Source organism: Verticillium nonalfalfae, assembly GCF_003724135.2.
Source record: "Verticillium nonalfalfae strain VnAa140/NRRL 66861 chromosome Unknown scaffold_206, whole genome shotgun sequence".
In the NCBI taxonomy this organism is placed as follows: domain Eukaryota; kingdom Fungi; phylum Ascomycota; class Sordariomycetes; order Glomerellales; family Plectosphaerellaceae; genus Verticillium; species Verticillium nonalfalfae.
Genome location: NW_021167431.1, coordinates 1 through 20,786, shown reverse-complemented (window position 1 = coordinate 20,786; position 20,786 = coordinate 1). Strand labels below are relative to the sequence as shown.

General features: G+C 57.3%; 8 protein-coding genes across 8 annotated transcripts; 3 read left to right on the top strand and 5 right to left on the bottom strand.

The window, feature by feature from the left end:
- Window positions 1–199: 199 nt before the first annotated feature.
- Window positions 200–2,158, top strand: D7B24_003718 (uncharacterized protein; the record flags this gene model as incomplete). The annotated part of the gene is made up of 3 exons (XM_028637905.1): window positions 200–301; window positions 413–1,649; window positions 1,716–2,158. The coding sequence occupies 3 exons, from the start codon at window positions 200–202 to the stop codon at window positions 2,156–2,158; spliced, it is 1,782 nt and encodes a 593-aa protein (XP_028490557.1).
- A 923-nt stretch (window positions 2,159–3,081) lies between these two features.
- D7B24_003717 (uncharacterized protein) lies at window positions 3,082–5,631 on the bottom strand (the record flags this gene model as incomplete). Its single annotated transcript, XM_028637904.1, has 1 exon — window positions 3,082–5,631. One exon carries the CDS (start codon window positions 5,629–5,631, stop codon window positions 3,082–3,084), a length of 2,550 nt encoding a protein of 849 aa, XP_028490556.1.
- Window positions 5,632–6,160: 529 nt separating this feature from the next.
- D7B24_003716 (uncharacterized protein) lies at window positions 6,161–6,539 on the top strand (the record flags this gene model as incomplete). The annotated part of the gene is made up of 2 exons (XM_028637903.1): window positions 6,161–6,395; window positions 6,448–6,539. 2 exons carry the CDS (start codon window positions 6,161–6,163, stop codon window positions 6,537–6,539), a joined length of 327 nt encoding a protein of 108 aa, XP_028490555.1.
- Window positions 6,540–6,830: 291 nt separating this feature from the next.
- ERP38 (Protein disulfide-isomerase erp38) lies at window positions 6,831–8,008 on the bottom strand (the record flags this gene model as incomplete). Its single annotated transcript, XM_028637902.1, has 2 exons — window positions 6,831–7,435; window positions 7,495–8,008. The coding sequence occupies 2 exons, from the start codon at window positions 8,006–8,008 to the stop codon at window positions 6,831–6,833; spliced, it is 1,119 nt and encodes a 372-aa protein (XP_028490554.1).
- A 543-nt stretch (window positions 8,009–8,551) lies between these two features.
- Window positions 8,552–8,972, top strand: RPS29 (40S ribosomal protein S29; the record flags this gene model as incomplete). Its single annotated transcript, XM_028637901.1, has 3 exons — window positions 8,552–8,613; window positions 8,766–8,865; window positions 8,964–8,972. 3 exons carry the CDS (start codon window positions 8,552–8,554, stop codon window positions 8,970–8,972), a joined length of 171 nt encoding a protein of 56 aa, XP_028490553.1.
- Window positions 8,973–9,740: 768 nt separating this feature from the next.
- On the bottom strand, window positions 9,741–11,134 carry TUF1 (translation elongation factor Tu; the record flags this gene model as incomplete). Its single annotated transcript, XM_028637900.1, has 2 exons — window positions 9,741–10,874; window positions 10,940–11,134. 2 exons carry the CDS (start codon window positions 11,132–11,134, stop codon window positions 9,741–9,743), a joined length of 1,329 nt encoding a protein of 442 aa, XP_028490552.1.
- Window positions 11,135–14,465: 3,331 nt separating this feature from the next.
- Window positions 14,466–15,384, bottom strand: D7B24_003712 (uncharacterized protein; the record flags this gene model as incomplete). The annotated part of the gene is made up of 2 exons (XM_028637899.1): window positions 14,466–15,270; window positions 15,359–15,384. The coding sequence occupies 2 exons, from the start codon at window positions 15,382–15,384 to the stop codon at window positions 14,466–14,468; spliced, it is 831 nt and encodes a 276-aa protein (XP_028490551.1).
- A 2,550-nt stretch (window positions 15,385–17,934) lies between these two features.
- Window positions 17,935–19,783, bottom strand: D7B24_003711 (uncharacterized protein; the record flags this gene model as incomplete). The annotated part of the gene is made up of 3 exons (XM_028637898.1): window positions 17,935–18,607; window positions 18,669–19,040; window positions 19,095–19,783. The coding sequence occupies 3 exons, from the start codon at window positions 19,781–19,783 to the stop codon at window positions 17,935–17,937; spliced, it is 1,734 nt and encodes a 577-aa protein (XP_028490550.1).
- Between the last annotated feature and the right edge of the window lie 1,003 nt (window positions 19,784–20,786).

The window sequence follows — 20,786 nt, the reverse complement described above, 5'->3', positions numbered from 1 at the left end:
CTGCGCCCCTTCGCAGCGTTTGCCCCAGTTGCCCGAGAGGTTCTCGTACCTTTGCCTCTCTGACCCTCCAAACACTGCTACTGCCCCGCCTACGAGAACAAGCCGAGACAGCCACAGCCAGGATAAGGACAGCTCTAGCACCCCCCCTGCGACATTCGCCCGCAGCGCACACCGGACTCACCGCAGCCAGCTCGACATCATGGGCAGTAAGGGGCAGGAGGACGAGAGGCGCGGCTCGTATGCTCCCGATGATGATGGGCACACCAGTGGCAGCGATGGCGAGTACCAAAAGCCCGTCGAGGTTTGCTCCCCCTTGTCTTCTTCTCATCTCCCGTGGCTGTGACGCCCACCTTCATCCATGAAGTGAGGAGTGCTATCACCGGACTGTACCCCCGCTGACCATGGACGGCAGGTCACCTTCGACCCCAGCAGCCCGTACCGCCGCAAAAGCTCGCTCGTGTCTGCTGAGGCGCCATTGATGATCCCGGCGAGGCATGCCAGGCGGAACACCGATTGCATGGTTCATCAGTTCCTTCAGGCGCAGAAAGCCCACCACGACCCTCGAGGCCAGCAGGCCGGCCCGGATCACTACCAGGCGCATGGTGCATACGACCGCCCAGGCCAGCAGCCATCCAAAGACCTGTCGGGTGAGAAGGGCCTCGAAGAGAAGGTTGACGTCAAGGGCAGCGAGGCGGATCACAAGAGTCGCGCCCATATCCTGGGGCCCGGCGTTTCGGGCGAGGATGTGGACGGCCAGGCTGACGAGCAGGCGTGGCGCAACGAGATTATCAAGTCCGAGTCCCAAGTCAACATGGCGGGCGCGCAGAAAAACACGGTCGACGAATCGGTCCACTCCAAGGACGAGCTGCACAGCCGCCTCCTCACGAAGAAGCAGCTGAGCGACATGGCCTGGGGCGTGCGTGAGCTCAGCAGACGACTCAGCAGCATGCGCATCCGGTTCCGCGTCAAGACCATCTTTCTCCTGACCAAGATTCATGATGCAGACCTCATCCCTCGGACTAGGGAGCTGGTCAAGTGGCTTCTGGGTCGTGACCACGAGGTCCGGTACACCGTCTATGTCGAGAACAAGTTCCGAGACAGCAAGAAGTTCAATGCCTCTGGTCTCCTGGACGAGCTGCGGTCGGAATACGTCGAGGCGGGCGAGCTCGGGGTGGACGACAGCGGCGAGTCCATCGCCAAGCGGCTGCGATACTGGGACGACGAAATGTGCCGCACGCGACCGCACACGTTTGACTTCATCATCACCCTCGGCGGTGACGGCACAGTCCTCTATGCGAGCTGGTTGTTCCAGCGTATCGTGCCTCCCATTCTCAGCTTCGCGCTCGGCAGTCTCGGCTTCCTCACAAAGTTTGACTTTGAGGACCATCGATCCATCCTGACAAACGCATTCAACAAGGGCGTCACCGTGAGCCTGCGGCTGCGGTTCGAGGGCACCATCATGAGAAGTCAGAAGCGTATCAGCACAAACGACGCGGCCAGCAGCACGAGCTCGCTGGACGACGAGAATGCAGGCAGGGATCTCGTCGAGGAGCTCATCGGCGAGGAGAAGGACAATGAGCACACGCACAAGCCCGACGGCACCTATGAGATTCTGAATGAGATTGTCGTGGACCGCGGCCCCAATCCAAGTGCGTATTGCCTCTTTAACTACCAATTTTTTTTTTTTTTGGAGATGACGACTGACTGGTTTTCAGCCATGTCGTACACTGAGATCTTTGGCGACGACGAACACTTCACATCAGTGCAAGCCGACGGCATCTGCGTCTCGACGCCCACCGGCTCGACCGCGTACAACCTGGCGGCCGGCGGCTCTCTCTGCCACCCGGAGAACCCCGTCATGCTCGTGACGTCCATCTGCGCCCACACGCTCTCGTTCCGCCCCATCATCCTGCCCGACACGATCGTGCTGCGCGTCGGCGTGCCCTACACGGTGCGCACCAACTCGTGGGCGAGCTTCGACGGCCGCGAGCGCGTCGAGCTGCACCCGGGCGACTACGTCACCATCAGCGCGAGCCGCTACCCCTTTGCCTCGGTGCAGGCGCACGGCCGGCGGAGCGAGGACTGGGTCAACAGCATCAGCGGCAAGCTTGGGTGGAACACGAGGCAGAAGCAAAAGGCGTACAAGCAGTGGAACTAAGGGGGCTGGGAGTGTTATGTTTTTTTTCTCTCTTTTTTTAATAGACGAGACACGAGAACGGAAGGCATCTTCCTTGTACAGTAGAGCACACGGATCACCACTGATCATTCTTGTCAGAGCTCGTACGTTATTCGCCCGATATGAGCGCCTGAAGCACCATCTTCCAACACATACGACCATACCTACTGGAGAACTCGGGATCCCGTCCGCTCTCCCATAGATAAGCCAGTAAGGGTTGAACTAGTAGTTGGGTGGGTGACCACCAGCGAATCCTCGATGTTGTATGTTTTTGACGATTTTTGGTTATTTTTCGGCTGAGTGAAGCGTGGTGGAGTTGGCGGACGGGGCTGTTGTGGAGATGGAGGCGGGCTGGCAAGCTTGGTGGAGCCGGAACCGTTGTTCTGGCTAGGGGTGTTTTTTGCCATTGGCGGGGGAGAAGTACATCGTAGAAGATAGACGTACAAATGCTGCATTCCCATCATTCATATATGATGACGGCATGGGCCAGTTCAGATCCCTGGCCTGGCCAATCAGTGCATGCCGAGTCGCTTAAACGCTGTGCCGCGTCCATTGTTTCGCTGCTCCGGATCTGCAAGCGGCCCGGTAGGACGTCTTCAAAGGTGGGAGATGCATCCAGTGTATCGTGGACATCGTAAGAACCAGCAGAATGTATTCTGCCTCTAAAGACGAAACGCATCAGAGAACCGTGAAGAGCTGAGGCCCGCCATGACACGTATTGACAGCATCCAGCACAGACTATGGCTTCACTTCAGGGCGCGACGGGTGACTCGTGTATCTAGATGAGAGGCCCGCAGAACCTGAGAGATATTCAAAAACAACGCCAATACATGTCATCATCTAGTATGACAAAAGTGTGATGTATAACCCCCTGCCGCTTGATGTACAAAATACTACAACGCCGCTCACAGCGGCGGCAGATCGTCCCGACAAATGGGGCACTTCAACCGGTATCGCATCCAGCTCTCCAGACACGGGCTGTGGAATATGTGCCTGCACGGCGTCACCATGTAATTGCGCCGATTCAGCACGCCCGCCACGCCGCCAGCGGTAGAGTCCGCCTCGGCGGCCTTCATGACGGGCACCTCGAGCGTATCGAAGCAGATGGCGCACTCCGTCTTGGCGCTGCGCGCTCCGGCGACGGCGGCGTCTTTGCCCTGCTCCGCCTGCACCGGCTCGAGCGACGAGAGGAGACCGGCAGGGAAGCTGCCGTCCTCGAGCTTGTCCTCTCGCAGGACGGGGTGGTAGTCCCACGCCTCGGGCGCCCAGCCGGCAGGCACGCCGAAACGAGGGCCGAGGATGTCCTGCGCCGCGAGGATCCAGAGCTGAACCCAGAGCCAGGCGCAAAAGACAAAGAAGGCGCGGGGGTCGGGCTCGGCCATGAGAAAGTTATCCTCGCAGAGATAGAAGTATGCAAGCGGTAGTAGGCGAAGTATCGACTGGCCGATCATGAAGCGCCAGGAGAGGGCGCGGCGACAGTTGCGCATAATATTACGGTGAATCTGGGGCACCCAGAACGAGACGTAAAAAAGGGCGAGAGCATTGCTGAAGAGGGATCGGGTACGAGAGGACCAGGATGTCGATATGATGGAGAGGATGAGGATGAAGGAGATGGTAAGCGCGAAGCGGGCGACAATCATGCTACGAGCCGACGCAGCTTGTATTCGTGGGTTAGCCGCCGCCGCTGTGGCCGTCTCGTTCTCCTCAATCTCAGCGTCAATGTCTTGATCGGAGGGGATGATGATGGGCGGCGAAGGGGCACGCTGCAAAGGGGTTGCCGGTGTGGGCGACGTAGACTCGGGGGCAGGCGTTGCCACGCTTTCGGGCGTGGGGTTCGGCGCCGCGGGCGACTCTTCGCGAGGCAGGGGTGTTGATGAAGGGCGAGGCGTGCCGCGACCCGGCGGCGAACCTCTTTCGGCCCGCCTCCTTTCCAATGGCTCCTGCACCTTGTGCATCTCCGCGAGGAATGTGCCTCCAATGGCCATGGCGAGGAAGGCCGTGATCAGCAGGGAGAGCGACTCGACAAAGGTGATGGCAGCGTCGAGCGCCCAAATGACGGCACCGCCAAAGACGATACCGTCCAGGACCACCATCATGCTGATCGATGCGTAGCTGATGCGACAGAGCGTCGAAGGGGTCGAGGATTCTTCCATCTGATCCTTCAAGAGAAACACCTGACCCAAGAAGACAGTGGCGAAAGCCATGACCCAGAAACGTATCTGACCATAGATGACCTCAATTTTCCTGCCGACGAGGTGTTGGCCGTCAATCGAGGCAAAGTCTGGCGGTCCCTTTGACTCTAGAAAGAACGCGCAGTCTGGCGACCACAGGATGGCTGACATTTGCAGTTCGGGAATGCCTCGAACCGGCGCCCCGTTTGGGAAACGGAGCTCTTGCTCGATGTCCCGAATGACATCGGCCATGCTGTTGTAGTCCGGGTCGAAGCCCCTCATGTTGAGGCTCGTCTTGTCCGGCGGGTGGACCTGGGCATACAGCACATATTCGCAGTGAGGTTCTGGATCGAGGGCCTCCTGTTGGGCATTGACGGGGTCTGACGACCAAGGCAGGCTCATGGTGTTGAAAAAGGTTGTCGACTCCTTCCGTACGACATTGGCAAGAGTTTCGTTGAGAAGCCTCTGACTGGACTGGAAATAGTCTGGGCCCATGGCCAGGTGCGGCAGGCCGAAGATGCCGTCAAACTTTTCGCTCGTCGTCGTCAGAAGAATTGTTCCCGTACGAGGCCACTGCACGCCATACATGCGCACCTCCCAGGTGCTACCGGTGCCGTGGACGTCTTCTACTTCGAGCGACGCCTTTGCCGTCCGGACGGTACCGCCGGCCGTGTCGAGAATGTCAGATGGCAGTTCGTAGGACATTTCCCGCACGTTGCGGCCCGTGTCGATCATGTCGAGCACCATTTTGCCCTCGTGGCCGGTGATGTTGCGGGACCACGATGAGTAGACGCCTGGCCAGGCATGTTCCGGCGCCATGGTGGTCAGGTTGTAATCAGCCACACCTCGCTGGACAGAGGCATCCTTGCGAACCCACTGCCCCTTGAGCATACCGGTAGCGTTCTGCCAGACAGCCGCCTCCCGCTCGCCATGCATCAGTCCATCGTGGCCTGCCTTGGGCGGGTTGATCCTGTGGCTCCATCTCTGGCACTGCTGCTGGAACCGCGAGAGGTCTGCCCAGGCCAGGCCATCCCCTTCTCGGAACCCCGTAAAGTTCACGTACGTCGGCGCAAAGTCCTTCGGGCTGTCGCTTTGTGGTGGAGAAAAGTCGCCCCAGGACGACGCATTCAAGTGTTCGAGAGCAGCCTTGTGGCGCTCCACACGGTCGGCCAGGATGGTGCCGAAGGAGAGATACTGGCTGGGGCTCTCGGGACTAAAAAGAATCCACAGAAAGACTATAAAGAGGAAAATGGAGATGAACTGCGGTGGTTGACGTGGCGGCATGTTGGCGGCACGTACTGTCCCTGTCCCCTTGGCACAGGGGAGGTGGCGCTGGGCATCCGCGAGAAACGATGGAAACAAGATCCTCCTGAAGATTCGTGTCAACCCTACCTTGGCATGTGGCGGGGCAGCATGGCGTGAGCGGTAGAACCAAGCGAGTGGGCTGTGGGTGAGGGTGTCACTGGTGGTTGATGAAGTCGTTGAGATGAACTCAAGGCCAGGTTGGCAACCACAGGGGGGAGGGTTGACACACTCATCCATGGACGCGATGGCAGTGGGTGGGTCGCACGCTAAGGCAAGGCACAGCAGCCTCTGCCGCATTCGCCAACCGTAGATCACCTGGCATGCACCTGCGACTCACCCGCCCTTCGACCACGTCTTGAACCCCCCACCAGCCACCACGCTACACCTGACCTGGTGGTATTGCAAGCACTCATCGTGGTCTGCACATCGTAGCTCATTCGTGTGTGTCGAGGGAATCAATCGAGCCTCTTGATTTATCGACCAGGAAGACAGTCAGCAGCTGATCAATATGTCGTCCAGCAACCCCGACCAGAAGTCTCCCACCCCGCCCCCTACCGTATGCCCCTCTCCTCTGCCCCTCCTGGCCTCGGAACCAGCGCATGAGCACTATAGCAAGGAGCTAACGAGAACCAAGAACACCGAGGGCGGCAACGCCGCAGGCGATGTCAACGCTGCCGTCGACGAGCTCCTCAACACCATTTCCAATAAGTTTGCCGGCATATCGAGTGAGATCTTCGCCAAGAGTGAGCGTCTCCGAGTGCCTATCGAGCCCCAACTCCAGCTGACCCTCTCTAGTGGACGAGATGTCTCGCCGCTTGGATAATCTCGAGACGGCTCTCCTGACAGACAAGGACAAGGACGGAAACTCAAACGCAAAGCCTGCTTAGAGTCGGCCAATCACTACCAACGTACCTTCTTTCGTCGCTCGACTCACGAGGCGAGCGTTGCGCTCAGCTGTACCATGACCCTGAGCTTCAGGCACACTATCAATGACGTTACGACCGCATGCAGGGCATCAATTCATGTGCGTGTATTCAGGTGCCGGGGCGGCTGGGCCGCGAACATGTCATGCTAAATCGGAACGCTGCGACCCCAGTCTTACAAAACTACTTGTTCCTGTTTTCCATGTGCAGCGTTGGCTCATTTTGACGTATTTGGTTGGATGCGAGGCTGGTGATTTACAGCTCGTCCTTGGTCTCCTTGACCTTCTCGACGACCTGCTCGACGAACCTCTTCAGAATGTTGGTCTTGCTGGTGAGTTCGTCGCGCTTGGCGGGCGCAAGGCCACCCTTTGTAAGGATGCCGTCGAGGCGAGCCAGCTCCTTCGCGGCCCAGCCCTCGCTGGCGTTGAGCTTGGAGAAGACCTTGACGTAGTACTCGGCGTACTTGTACTGAGCCTGCTCGGCAAGCGACGCGGCCTCCTTCTGCACCTGCGCAGAGGCCTCGGCCAGGGACAGCCCGCCGGTGAACTTGGCGACGATGCTGTCGAGCGCAGCGATGGTGCCAGCCGTGACGTCGAGCCCGCCGCCGACGGTGCGGTGCGTGCCGACCTTCTCGTTGATCCAGTCGACGAACGCCTGCTCGGAGCGCCCGCTGCTGTAAAGCTCCGAGGGGCCGCCGTTCTTCGGGAACCACTTGATGGTGGGGTACGAAGTGACGCCCTCCGCCTGCGCGGTGTTCTTGCTGCCCTCCGAATCAGCGTCGACCTTGGCGATGATGATACCATCCTCGGCGGCGAAGTCGCTAGCGACCTCCTCCCAGACGGGGGCGAGGTTCTTGCAGTCTGCACGCACAGTCATGTTAGCTCTGAGATGTGCTGGAAGGGTGCTACAAACAACGTACGTCCACACCAGGGAGCGGTGAAGGCGACGAGAGCGTCCTTGTCACCGCCAATCGCCTTCTTAAAGTTCGCGTCGGTGAGCAGGGCTACGTTGCTGACGGGCTTCTGGGCCTTCTTGGACTTGACGCCCGTCTTGGTCGTGATGAACTCGCTCAGGCTGTCGAGGTCGCGGCCGCTCTTGTAGTCCTCCGGGGTGTCACTCTTGCCGTCGAACCACTTGAGCGTGGGGAAGCCCTGGATGCCGAAGCGCTTGCCGAGCTCCTTCTGAGCATCGGCGTCAACCTTGGCAATCTGCACCTTGTCCTTGGAGTTCTCAAAAGCGAGGGCCAGCTCCTCGTAGACAGGGGCCAGAGTCTTGCAGTGGCCGCACCAGGGAGCGAAGAACTCCACGAGGGTGGGCTTGCCCGACTTGAGGACAACCTTGTCAAAGTTGGAGGGGATCAGGTCGATGACGGCCGACTTGGCAGCCGCCGTGGCGGCCAGAGCGCCGAGAATGAAGCTCTTAAGAAGAACCATGATGATCAGGGTTCAGAAGAGTAATAATAAATCAATTTGGGGTCTGACGTTTGGGATAGCACTGCAGGTGAATTGGTGTTCACGCTGCTTTGAAATACAGAAGAAGCCAGCTTTCCCCGAGCGTCATGAAATGCAGTGCTGCTACAGCACATACCCTTGCTGGACGACCGGGCGGGACACCTCTTATCGCTTATCGAATCCAGCAAGCTGCCTTCGAGGTACCTTTGGCCAGAGACATGCGGTCCGTGCACATGAGCATGCTATAGTCACGTGAGCCTACATCGCTGATAAGCCATTGCGGCTCGCGACTGGACCTCAAAAAGCACAGGCCACCTGCCGCTCGCTTGGGCAGCAGCCCTGCTCCAATGGGCGACCCCCTGCCCGAAAATCGCACGCCCACACGAAATTTCTTGACCAACGCCGAAACGACCCGTTTTCCGCTCAACCTCCAAAGCAGTCACCCTTTTGCGCGTCCACCCCCAATCCACGACCAACTCTCTCTCGACTCGTCAACTTTCCCCCGTTCGACAAACCACCGCCAACATGTCTCACGAGTCTGTCTGGAACTCTCGCCCCCGCTCGTACGGCAAGGGCTCGCGCTCTTGGTATGCCTCTGCCCGCAACCCGCCACTTTACACAAGCCCCCCTCGATCGACTTGATGGTCCACGGAAAACAAAAAGAGATGGCCTACGGTCGACCGAGGGAGGAACAATTGCTCAGTGAGGGGACAAATGCTGACGGTTTTTGGATGTATAGCCGTGTCTGCAAGCACTCGGCTGGTCTCATCCGCAAGTACGACCTCAACCTGTGCCGTCAGTGCTTCCGTGAGAAGGCCAAGGACATCGGCTTCAACAAGGTATGCAACTACCGAACCGCCCTCACGATGTCGCCACCCACTGCAAATTGCACGAGCGGCACGAGACTTGTCACGAAAAACTAACATGATGAAACCAGTTCCGCTAAATGTTCACGACCCTGGACGAGAGAATGTTACGCAACTAAACGGGGGATCTTGGCACCGAGATGGCCTGGTGGAAAACCGCTCAGAGGAGGGTAGAGGAGGAGGCTTCCCCTCGACCCATGCGGGCACGGAGTTTGCGGTCTCAGCTTTACATGGAAGTGCGGACGGAAGGGCATTCTGCCGAACATTCTCTGAGGATAGACGAATACTACGGCATCTGAAGACAGAAAACGGGCAACCGGTGATGGCGCATGGTGATGAATCCCAACGATACATGATGGCTTGCTGCAATACTGTGCCTCGGGTGCTGAAACCTCACAATCACACGACCAAATCTGCCCCTCCTTTTCGCAATCGCAGCGGGAATACCCGGCTCAGTAAATGTGTCTCCAGTCGGATGATTCCTTTTGTCACAGCTTCCTTCCACGTGCACACGCAACAATTAACAGATCTCGGCGATTTCAAATTCAATCATCAGAAGCTCGTCTATTAGGCCTCCATCTAAAGTACAGTGCAAGACAGGGGTGAAACAGAGCGGAGAGCTATGCGCCCGGCGACGATATACAGCAGCCTGCCCTCGGGGGACGCCAAGGGGGGTGCCGGGGGGTAGTTGTACATGAGATCATAAAACAAGCCAACACCTTTTTCATCCTTTCTTTTTGTACACCGCATGTCCCTTGATCTCGCGACAGCCGCCTGGAGACAGCTCAAATCTTCACATCCACGCTGGATTGCGTTTTTCTTCCTCGTCTCCTTTCCCAACATCCTGCTTATTTCAGGATACGGGTGATGAGACCGGTGGCAACGGTCCTGCCGCCCTCACGGACGTTGAAGCGCTGACCGACCTCGATGGCGCTGGGCGCGTGGAGGTGGGCGACCATCTCGACGTTGTCGCCGGGCATGACAATCTTGTGAGCGGCATCCTCGGTGCCCTCGGGGAAGGTCAGGGCGCAAGACTCGTCAGCGGTACGCAGGAACATCTGGGGCTTGTAGTTCTCGTGGAAACCAGTGTGGCGGCCACCCTCCTCCTTGGTGAGGACGTAAAGAGAGCAGAGGAAGGTCTGGTGGGCCTTGACGGAGCCGGGCACGGCGACGACCATGCCACGCCTGACATCCTCACGGCGGATACCACGGACAAGAAGGCCAGAGTTGTCACCGGCACGGGACTCCTCACAGGACTTCTTGAAGGTCTCAATGTCGGTAACCTTGGTCTTGATGATCTCCTCACCCTTGCCAATGATCTCAACCTCGGAATCCTTCCTCAGAACACCACGCTCGACACGGCCACTGACGACGGTACCACGGCCGGAGATGGAGAAGACATCCTCAACGGACATGAGGAAAGGCTTCTCGAGGTCACGCTGGGGAGTGGGGATCCACTCATCAACAGCCTTCATCAGCTCATCGATCTTGTTGGCGCCAATCTCGGGCTTCTGGTTGTTCATGGCCATGAGGGCGGAACCCATAATGACGGGTGTGTCGTCACCCTCGAATCCGTAGGTAGAAAGAAGCTCACGCATCTCCATCTCGACAAGCTCAAGCATCTCAGGGTCATCGATGGCATCGACCTTGTTGACGAAGACAACGATGCGCTGGACACCGACCTGACGGGCAAGCAGCAGGTGCTCACGAGTCTGGGGCATCTGTCCGTCGGAAGCAGCAACGACAATGATGGCACCGTCCATGTTGGCGGCACCCGTGATCATGTTCTTGATGTAATCGGCGTGACCAGGGCAGTCGACGTGGGAGTAGTGGCGGTTTTCAGTGGAGTACTCGATGTGTGCCGTGGAAATGGTGATACCACGCTTCCTCTCCTCGGGGGCCTTGTCGATGGCGCCGTACTCGAGGAAGTTGGCAAGGCCCTTCTCGGCCTGGCGCTTGGTGATGGCAGCGGACAGGGTGGTCTGAGAAGGTTGGGCATGTTAGCGGCGTCGCGGGATGAGCATCATGTGCCAGATTGGATGCTTACCTTTCCATGATCGACGTGGCCAATGGTACCAATGTTGACGTGCGGCTTGTCACGGGCGTAGACGGCGTATGTGCGGAAGAAGGGGGACGCGCCCTGCTTCTTGAAGGCGGCGGCCAAGGGGTTGGCGTAGCCGGTGCGCAGCGAAGCCCGCGTCGTGCGGAGGAACGGCGAGATCGCCTTGAATGTGGCAGACATTGTGATGGGTATTTATTAAATGAAGATGCGTACTAAGAGAAAGGGGACAGCAGAGAGGAAGAAGAGAGTCCGACGGGCAATGGTCGTGTACGGGCGGGCGCTGAGAAAGGTATTGGCCTGGTGATGATTGGGGAAATTTTTCGCTCCCGGGAGAGGTTCACTGGCTGGTCGTCGAGAGATGGACTGGACACTGGAGCTCCTCTCCTATCTGGCCTGGCACCACTGCGTGCCTGGCATTTGATGGGTCCAGGCACACGCTCCACCGGGTCACGTGAGAGCGCGACAGCCCATCAGGATGTCTCCTTTGTCAGCACCGATGACGCCCTCAGAACCCCTATACGCGCGCTGTACGGACGTCGTGTCAACTGATGGAAGGGGTGGTGGGATGAGTGCTCGATATTTGAACCAGCCTTGCCCAGGGAACCCGACTAGATATATAATGACAATATTATACAATGACGAGATTCTCATATGTCAATATGTAGGCCATTGACTGGGACTTGCCTGTGAGACCGCTGCATCAACACTTGCGTGACACTTGATGATGGGCGTGCGTGAAAATTGTTCGAAGTTGAGGCATTGGAGAGGCGGATGACACGGCCTTGTATAGCTCCACTAATAAAATTTATCTGGAGAGGTATTCCAAGGAAACAGTCTCAGCAATTCCATTTCATTGCGATGATGAAGTTGTCGTACTAGTCTTGAGCAACCCACCAATACGATCAGCGCCTCACAGCAACGGCACACAGATGCTTCCCTGTAGGAAGTATTTTGACATTACAACTTCCAACTTCGCCTCATAGTAGTAGTCTGAGCCTTAAGTATTACGATGAGTTGTGCATCATGATAATCAAAAAATGACGGATCGCACGAGGCCTTTCCTTGAGATCCCGTCGGCCGCACGCACCTGCCTCCTGACCCATCTATTGATCTCGATGACGTGACATTTGCATGTTCCTGCCTTCGGCAACACCTTTAGTTTCTGGGTACCACCTGCTTTCGCGCAAGGTAGCTTTCCAACACTCTTGTTGGCAGCCCCGTTTCCCTCAAATAGTGATGCGACTTTTGGCATGGTAGGGCTCCTTCTCCCGAGCGTTGTAGGCTGTCGAGTCACGAAGATGTCTTGGGAAGGAGGCATTGCTGGCACCTCCCCCTGTTGCTCATGAGTTTGCCTGTGACTGTCAGCAGCCTTCCAACAGATAAAAGCCTGACATCCCGCCTGAGCCCACTTTCTTCAGACTTTTAGTCCACCATAATCCACTCTGCCATCTTCAATCCTCTCCGTCTTGTGACAGTCCACTCTTCTCTTCCCCTCCCCTTCTTCCCCTCCCCTTGCGAAGACTCAGCAACATGGTGGTAGATCATCATTGTCTTCGGACGGCCCTGATGGCACCCTTTTCGGAGCAATCCAATCAATGGTTGCATCCTGCTCAACAGGGCTAGAGTGATCTCGCATACTCGCGGGTGATAACTGACCTACTCATCCGCAAAGCGACTGACTGTGAAACCGTCGAGCCCCCACATGGTCTTTCGCGTTCATCAAAGTGCCGCTGAAACATATTGATACCTTTGTTACGCCTTTTGATATGTTCTTGAAGACAATCCGTGATGCGGCACATTTCTTACTCTCCCGTTTCGCAAAGTGCAATGTCGCCCGTGGCTCACCTTTGTATCTCTTTTGGAATTCATCGTCACCGAAGTGTTTCATGTGGTGGCCACCCGGCAAGAAGCAAGTCTCATCAAGTTCAACAGAAAGGACAATATCCCAAGATCGGGAATTCCGTACAAGTATACCTCTTGTGATTGTGTGGATGTGAGAGACTTCTAGCAGTCAGTATATCGTGATGTGCTGTGATGATTGGGTGCAACTAGATGTATCGTGAGCCCTGCATTGTTGTTAGGTGATGTACCGGATCCGTAGACGACGAGCCAGCGCCCCCGACAGAAAAAAAGTATGTCCTCTTGGATCTCTAAGTCGTAGCTTGCAGAAGCTCCTTGGCAGACAACACCGTGATCGAATCTTCGATTCAAACCGTTTTCATTTCCAAAGAAGTAGATTGAATGGACGCGCCGCGACTCCAACCTTGTTGGCATCGATGCGACGGATGTCCTGCCTTCCAGCTTTGACACTTCCTGATTCGGGCTAACAACGAACACTCCAAGGGTAATTGTAAGAGCGCGTCGGCAAGAGATGTCGAAAGTGAGGCACCTCGGTGAGTCTTATTAACTGAGCCAGCAAGTGTTGCGGGTGTAGGTCGCCGGTTGGCGTAGGAGGCTCAGAGAGAGAGAGAGAGAGAGAGAGAGAGAGAGAGAGAGAGAGGTGGACCAGAAGGACAGACAACTGTATATAGCTTTTACGATTCGAAGCATTCGCCCGGATAAATACATGTTCGCCGGAACGCTTGGGTTTGATCTTCCACCCATTGGCAAAATCGAACAGAGGAAGAAATCGGTCAGAAATTCAGACACAGAGTACCCTTTTACCCGCCTAGCTTTGAGTGCGCACAGGATCACGGCTTGAAACTCGCGCTTCTCGCTATGCCCACATGTGGTCGTCCCTGTGCCTTGCCTGACGTACTTGGGAAGATGAACGAACAACATGTGGTCGAGGTCGGGCGGGTTGAGGTTGAGAGCGTCGACTGTACCGACCTACCAACCCTGGCCGATCGTGCACCAACGGAGTGAATTTTGCAAATTCTTTTCAGGGCTCTCATTCACTGGATACTTTTCCAACCCCCACCCCAGCTTGTGGATGGAAATTCATTTTCGTCATAAACTTCATAGTCTAGGCAGAGAGCATCCATACCGTTCGATTGGCGATGATGGGCTCGTGATCTTGAGCCCGGATTTGCTTCGTATGAACCATGATAGGCTGGCAGAAACAGCCTCTGCCATCCGCCGTGTATGCTCACTCTCACTACGCCGTCTCTTCGTGCTCGGCTTGCCTGTCGTCTCGGACACGCGAGAGAGGATATCACCAGTCCAAGGAGCGTCAATGCCACCCCGGAGAGTGCCTGGGAGTAGAGTTTCCGAGAGTCATGGGCCTTTGCCCTCTCGCTGACTGACCATCGCAAATATGACGAAACGAGAGGTCATCGAGACCACAGACCGCCTCATTTTTTAAGCTCGTGTAGCGACGTTGACTTGATTGAGTAGATGTATAGGACAATGTCCGAAGATGGACTTATTTCATGAATCGTAAATCTTTGCTGTTGGTATGTGTGTTTTCCACCTCCACCTCCCAGACAGGTGAGGCAGGCAGCGTCTCATGTCGGGCATGTGCTTGCGAATTCGAGCTCATCCGTTGGTCTCAGCCCAGGCGGCTCGTGATTCAGTCGTCGCCTTCAGACGAGGACCCTTCATGATCGCTCGGCAACCCCGCCGCAGCCCTCTCCTCTTTTGCCTTGGCTCTCCTCTTGAGCTTCCGCTGGCGATTCAGCCTCTTCTTCTTTTCCCTCAGCTGCTCCTCCTTGCTCATCTTCAACTTCTCCGCCTCTTCAGCCTTCCTCTTTGCCTCCCTCTCTCTCGTTCGCATCGCGAGCCTCTTCTTCTGTCCCGGTCTCTTCCTCTTGCCGTCCTCTCGCAGGCCCGTGGCCGATGACGCTGTCTTCTTCTTCGTCGCCGCGCCAGCCGGGCCATCGATGTGTGTCACGCGCCACGGCATCTCCATGCCCCAGCACCGCCGTGCCGCCCGCTCCAAGATATCCTCGGCGCTGACAGCTGCGAACTCGACCTCGGCGCGCTGTGCGTCCGTCAGGGGTTCAACGAGGTAGTACCGCAGCGGCCGCCGCCGCAGCATGGCGCCCTCGCCGCGCGGCGCGCCCTCGTCATCGTCGGGCAGGATGACCTTTGCTGCTGGCTTGGCGGAGCTGAAGAGCCTAAATTCAAACTCTTCCTCTTCCTCCGCGTCCTGCTGCTTCTGATGCGTCTCCTGACCCGGCTGCGCCTCTCCGTCCGGATCCTGGTCTGCGGCGGGAGCTGGTGCACGTGTAGACGATGGAGTATCGATCGGGGCGAACGTAAAGGCGCTTGCGAGTTGGGCCTCGAGGCGAACCCTTAGGGCGGCATGGTGCTGGTCGTCCTGGTCTACATCGGAACCATCAGATGCCGAGTCGAGGAGATCTTCGCGACGGACTCTATGTGGAAGGTATTGTCGTCAGCACGTGGCGTTCTCGAAGACGCCTCGGAGAAGAAGGCGCAGAGCTTGGGCGGGGGAAAACCAACCTCTTTGCCTCTGGGAGCTCAAACATGATTGTTGCTGGTAATGTGGTGTGGAATCGTATAGTGTACAGTACGTGGGTGGGTGTGCCGAATGACCTGCGGTTGCAGTGCGGCGAGATTATGTCTCGGAAGTCGCCGACCTCGGGGGCTTGGGTACGCCAGGATGGCCCTGTATTGGTGCTGGTGTGGCCGTACGCTGCTGTAACTCTGATCGTGAGGTTGCAATATTGGCTTGTTGGAGGCCTGTCGTCGCAACGTGCTCGAGGCAATGTCCGATGTCCGAGTTTGGGTGCACGGATGACTGGGCGAGGTTCAGCCGTGTTAGCACCGCACGACAAGTTAGGATGAACTATCGTCGACGGTTGAGTGCTGCTGAGCCATTCGCCAAGAAAAAGTCGCAAGCTGTTCCCTTCTTGTCCAGATGAGGAGGGATGCGTCGTCCTTGTTTGATAGCTGGGCACAGGGCGGTGGGCAGTTGGCAGTTGGCAATTGGCAATCGGTAGGGCCGGAGTCCGGATTCCAGGAAGAAAAAGCAAAACCGAAGCCTTTGCTACCGCCTCTGCCTGCTTTCAGGTTTTCCAAGGAGTTGGGGAAGCGGGAAGGGGTCATGGACTTATCTAATCGCCAGACTCCACCAAAATAGTGACCGCCCACGCCGCACTACCGCACTACCGCACTACCGCACTACCTCACTACAACGCCACTACAATGCCTGCCAACAAGGCCCCGAGAGGGGCACCTAACTGCACTGGAACAAGCACGCTCCTTCATCACTGGATTACTCGACAGCTCCCTGAAAGCTGCCCCTCTCAAACAAGCGCCCAACCGAGCGCCTCAACTGAACACCACTGCCACCCCCTCCAGAATCCAAACCAACAGGAAAGCTCTCATCCGACGGGACCTTGTTCGACACCCTTCGATGGAACCCACCATTGGAGATGCCCCAAGGCCAGACCAAAAAAAAAACAAAAAAAAAAAAACAGCCAATGATGCCGCATCATAAGCGACTGCTCCCCTGTAACCCCCCTGGACGCTCGAAGGTCGTCCAGAAGCAGCAGCTGAAGCTGATCCACTGCCCACTACTCCCCCCTCTCGTCCAACACGACGCTGTCAAGAGATCCCATGATACCACATTCCTTGGCAGCCGATGATCGCCGCGTCCCAGCCGCTCGGAAACAGCAATTCATCATCCTCTTCCACTTCACCCCCTTCCACCCCCCCCCTCTCGGTGGCTTGACTAGCCTTTTCTCAATCCCTAGTCCGATGCGTAGCCCCCCTCCCCCTCGTCGCTTCAACGACCGAGGACCCTCACTCCTCGCCCCCCCTTCTCCTCCTCCCAGGCTGTCTCATCCGTCGCCTCGGAGAATTTCCTGACCACGCGAAACCCACCCCCATGTTCTCCCTCATCATCCACTTCAGCTTTCCCGGGATGGACTAGGTGCGGGATGGGATGAGATGGCATGCAGCCAGACAAGCATGGATGAGGCGGTGACGAATTATCGCCTGCGTCCCGAGAGCCAGGGCTGTGTGGATGGACGGACGGGTTAAAACAAACGTCCCCTCCTCGTTCGTCTTTCGTCTTTCGTCTGTCTGCCTTGGGTTGGTCTGCCCTGCCCAGCGTCCGCTGCGGCTCTGCCCCCTCACGCCTCACCCACCTCCTCGGCTCAACTCTCCCTCGCTCTCTCACGCACTCTCCTTGTATCTTGCCCATGCATACGACGGGCCCCCTCTTTGGGCTGCTGCTGTCCCACCCCAGCTCCATCCTTCTACCTGGGTTACACATCGCTCGAGGCTAGCCATGCCGGACGCCCCCCCCCCCCTCCATCTCACTTGACCCGTCCGTCAGCCACAAGCCCACGGTTGAGGCGCTTACTTTATATCAACTACACTTGGCCCCGGTGCCAACTCACTCACAACAACGTCCAGCAACACCGTATCTGTTGTTTTCATCTTCATTGATATTCATCTCGTGTGCCCTTGTCACTAACTAGACAGCCTATCCTGCCAAGTTACCTACTTACTACTACCACCACCACCGCCGCCGCCACCACACATAGCCACGACTTATCTCCCATCCGTCCTGTCAGACGCTCTCGCCATTGTTACTTTCGGCCAATAAGCCACCCACCGTCCGACAGCCTCACCCACAGGCTTGCCACAGGCGATTGCTGCCATCTTCGTCACTGAATCCAATACGCACGCCTCTTCTTGAAAGAACGCCAACCCCAGACGACGTACCACGTCTAGGAACACCAATCATACCATCCAAAATCATCCCCCTTTTGTCAATGAATCGAAAAGCAATTATGTGTTCGTACAGTCGCCGCCGCCGCCGTGTCCGGTGGAATGCCGACTTGCCGGTCCCAGCCCACCCCCAGCCAAGAAAAAAAAAACCGACAACCAGAAAAGAACACCCCTTCAGCCCGAATCCGCCAAAACTCCAATTGTTCGATTGTGGTACTCCAAAAACAAAGTCAAATCATGAAGGCTGGTGCCTCTCAATCTAGGGTTGCACTGGCCGTTGCGGAAGCGTCAGTCGCTTCCGGCATGTGCACTCTTGCTTGGCTGATGAGCACCGGTTAGATGGCATGCCACGAGTAGTGGTTCATCGCGTCAAACGATCCACGCGGCGGACCGTTGTACACAGCGGCTGAGCCCGGCGGCGGGGCCCCCTGCTCATTCTTGACCGGCACCGCTGGAGCAGTGCTCTTGTACTGGCCCGGAGACGAGTACGACCGATTGTCGCTGCTGGTATAGGCCACTGTCGCATTTGCTTCGCCAGCCGTTGTCGTCCAAGTGGTCGAAGGGGGATAGTAGTCCCTTGGCGGTGCCGAATGAGGAATCGACGTCGAGTCCGCGCCATATCCAGGGGCCGGGAGCTCTCCTGCGCTGCCTCCGTGCAACGGTACATATGATGAGCTGTATCGATACTCTGCAGATGGGTCGGTATTGGCAATCGAACTGCCACCCTGAACGGGTTGGTGGCTCGCATGTCTCGGGCTCTTGGACGGGCGATGGTTGCTGTCGACATACCGGGGTATGTTTAGTGCAGCGTCGGCGCTTGTCGGTATAGACAGCGGTGGCGGGGCCGTCGTTGAGTGGCCGTACGAGAACGAGGCGCGGGCCTGTGTCTGTTGTTGCCCTGGTGCTACAGTCTCAGCTGTCAAAGGTGAAGCAGAGTAGCTACCCGCACCAGTCACCGGGATGTGGGACATGGACACATGGCCAGGCGAGGTCCAGTTGGGGTAAGAGCTACGGCAGTCTGTCAGCGTCGGCTTTCTCGTGGTAGGGAATGGATTTGGAGCTCGCATACTTCGATCTCATGGTCCCCATTTGGTTACTCGGCATTTTGGGCCCGCCCCCGCTGAAGGTGAACGCGGCTCGCGGCATCTGCATGTCGATGCCTCTAGCTTTGACATCGATTGGCTTAGCGCTGAGAGGTCCTGCCACGATGCCCTGTCCAGTTTCAACCAGAGCTTGTCCGCGCGACCCTGCGCTGGATCCCAGAAGTGGAATCTCCTTGCGAGCCTGGAAGTTGCGGGGGCTTCGTCCCCGCACGACAATCGGCGACGTCGTCGCCTCGGCCAAGACAACCTTGTTTCCGTTGGTCAAAGTGCCGACTACCTTCAAGTGTAGGACAAAGTGTTGCTGGAGTTCCTTCCGCCTGCCATTGTTCGCCGTCGCACTGGTCTGCTATTAGTTTCATCCTTTGTCACGTCCTTCCCATACCATCACTTACATTCGAAACTGCAGTCGTCTCCAGCCAATCGGGTACACAGCGTACTCGCCGTCGGCATCTGGCCCCTCGTCCTGGAAAGGAATGAGGGGAAGCGACGGCGGCTCCTGGTCGGGACCCTGGGCCACCTCGGGGGAGTTGGGCGGCGGCGTTTTCCAAGGAATCACAATCAGTCGGACCGGGTGCCCATCAACCGACTCGATTGCCGATACAGTCACCTCGGTAGTGCTCACGGGAACCGTCTCGCCCGTCTCGGTGACAACCGACAGCGGTCCGCGAGCCGTGATCAAGGAACCGCTGATCTGGAAGAGGTTTCGTCGGTAGCAGGTCAACTCTGGCTGCAAAACTGAGCCTTCGGTAGCGCCCGACGGCATTTCGGATAGGAAGAACATGCCATGCAGCTGAGCGGAAAGTTCCATCTGCTGCATGCGACCGTGCTGATCCACAACAGTGTGCTTGTCCTGCACCTTTTTGAACGACAAAAGTTTGTGGTCATGGTTGACTGTCAGTTTAGACCCGTCGTCCCGCAGGTCTTGAACGATTTCCTGGTATGGTGGCTGTTCCGTGTGGGAGAAAGCCCTCTTCAAGCTGGGGTAGCTTTGGTGTGAGGTCAGGCCCGGATGCTGGTGTCTGTCATAGGGATCAGACTCGTCCTGAGGGTAGCGACTGTACGGGTATGCGGAATTGTCCATCGAGGGATGGTTGCTGCGCGCGCGCGGAGGATGGGGCGGGTTCGTTGTGTGCCCTGCAAGCCCCGAATCCAGGTTGTGGTTGTAGCGAGTCGAAACTGGTTGCACCGGGCTGCCGTAGTTGGGCCAAAGACTGGTATGCGCCGGCTCCTTCAACTCTGCCATAACGGGGTAAGTTGCCGTGACTGACATTAGAGCATGCCTTCAGGGCGCCTCGTGCCTTTCCGTCCAGCGAGGGGGTAGATGCCGCTGCTCCGGGAAACCTGAAGGCAGGTCGAAGGCAATGCAATGTGTCTTGAGGCTAGTCGTCCGGTAGAAGAGGATGGTTCACTGAGCACCCGCGACTGAATGGCGACAAAAACGAAGGAGGAGTCGCGATGGTGCGCAGAGTGTGGTATGAAGTTGGGAGATGGAAGGTGAAGTTGGTGGTCGAAAGAAGACTGTCTACTGGGGTCGAGTTGTGGCTGCAGAAGTATACTTGTAGCTGGTGGGTAGGAGTTGGTAGGTGTTCGACGGAGAGAGGACGGGGGGGGGTGGTCTCGCGCAACCTTTCGGCACTGCTATGATGTGGATACAAGGACGGGGGCGAGACCGGGGAGCAGGCCAAGGTCGAGCTCACTTCTATGGCATATGCATATAATAACAGAATGGCAGCGTCTGGTATACCTGGGGCGAGTCGATACTTGCCGGGAGGACAGGCAAAGAAACCCGGACAGGCCCTTGACACGGAGCCAGTGGGGATTCCAGTCTGACTGGCAATGGATGGGGGCCCGGGCATGCAGAGACAATGGCGCGAGAGCAACGAGGGGAAAACGCGTGATTCCTGTCAGAGGGCACACGGCAGTGAAACAGATCGATGAGTGTGAAGGGTGTTGTTGATGGGGGGGTTGGATGAACAGAGAGGCGCGCTGTCGTCTCCCCTCTGCCATGCCCTTCTGACCACCCCTCCCCTCTGGCTTCCCCTCGTCTCTGGGTGTTCGGGGAGGAAACGAAACAAGAACACCCT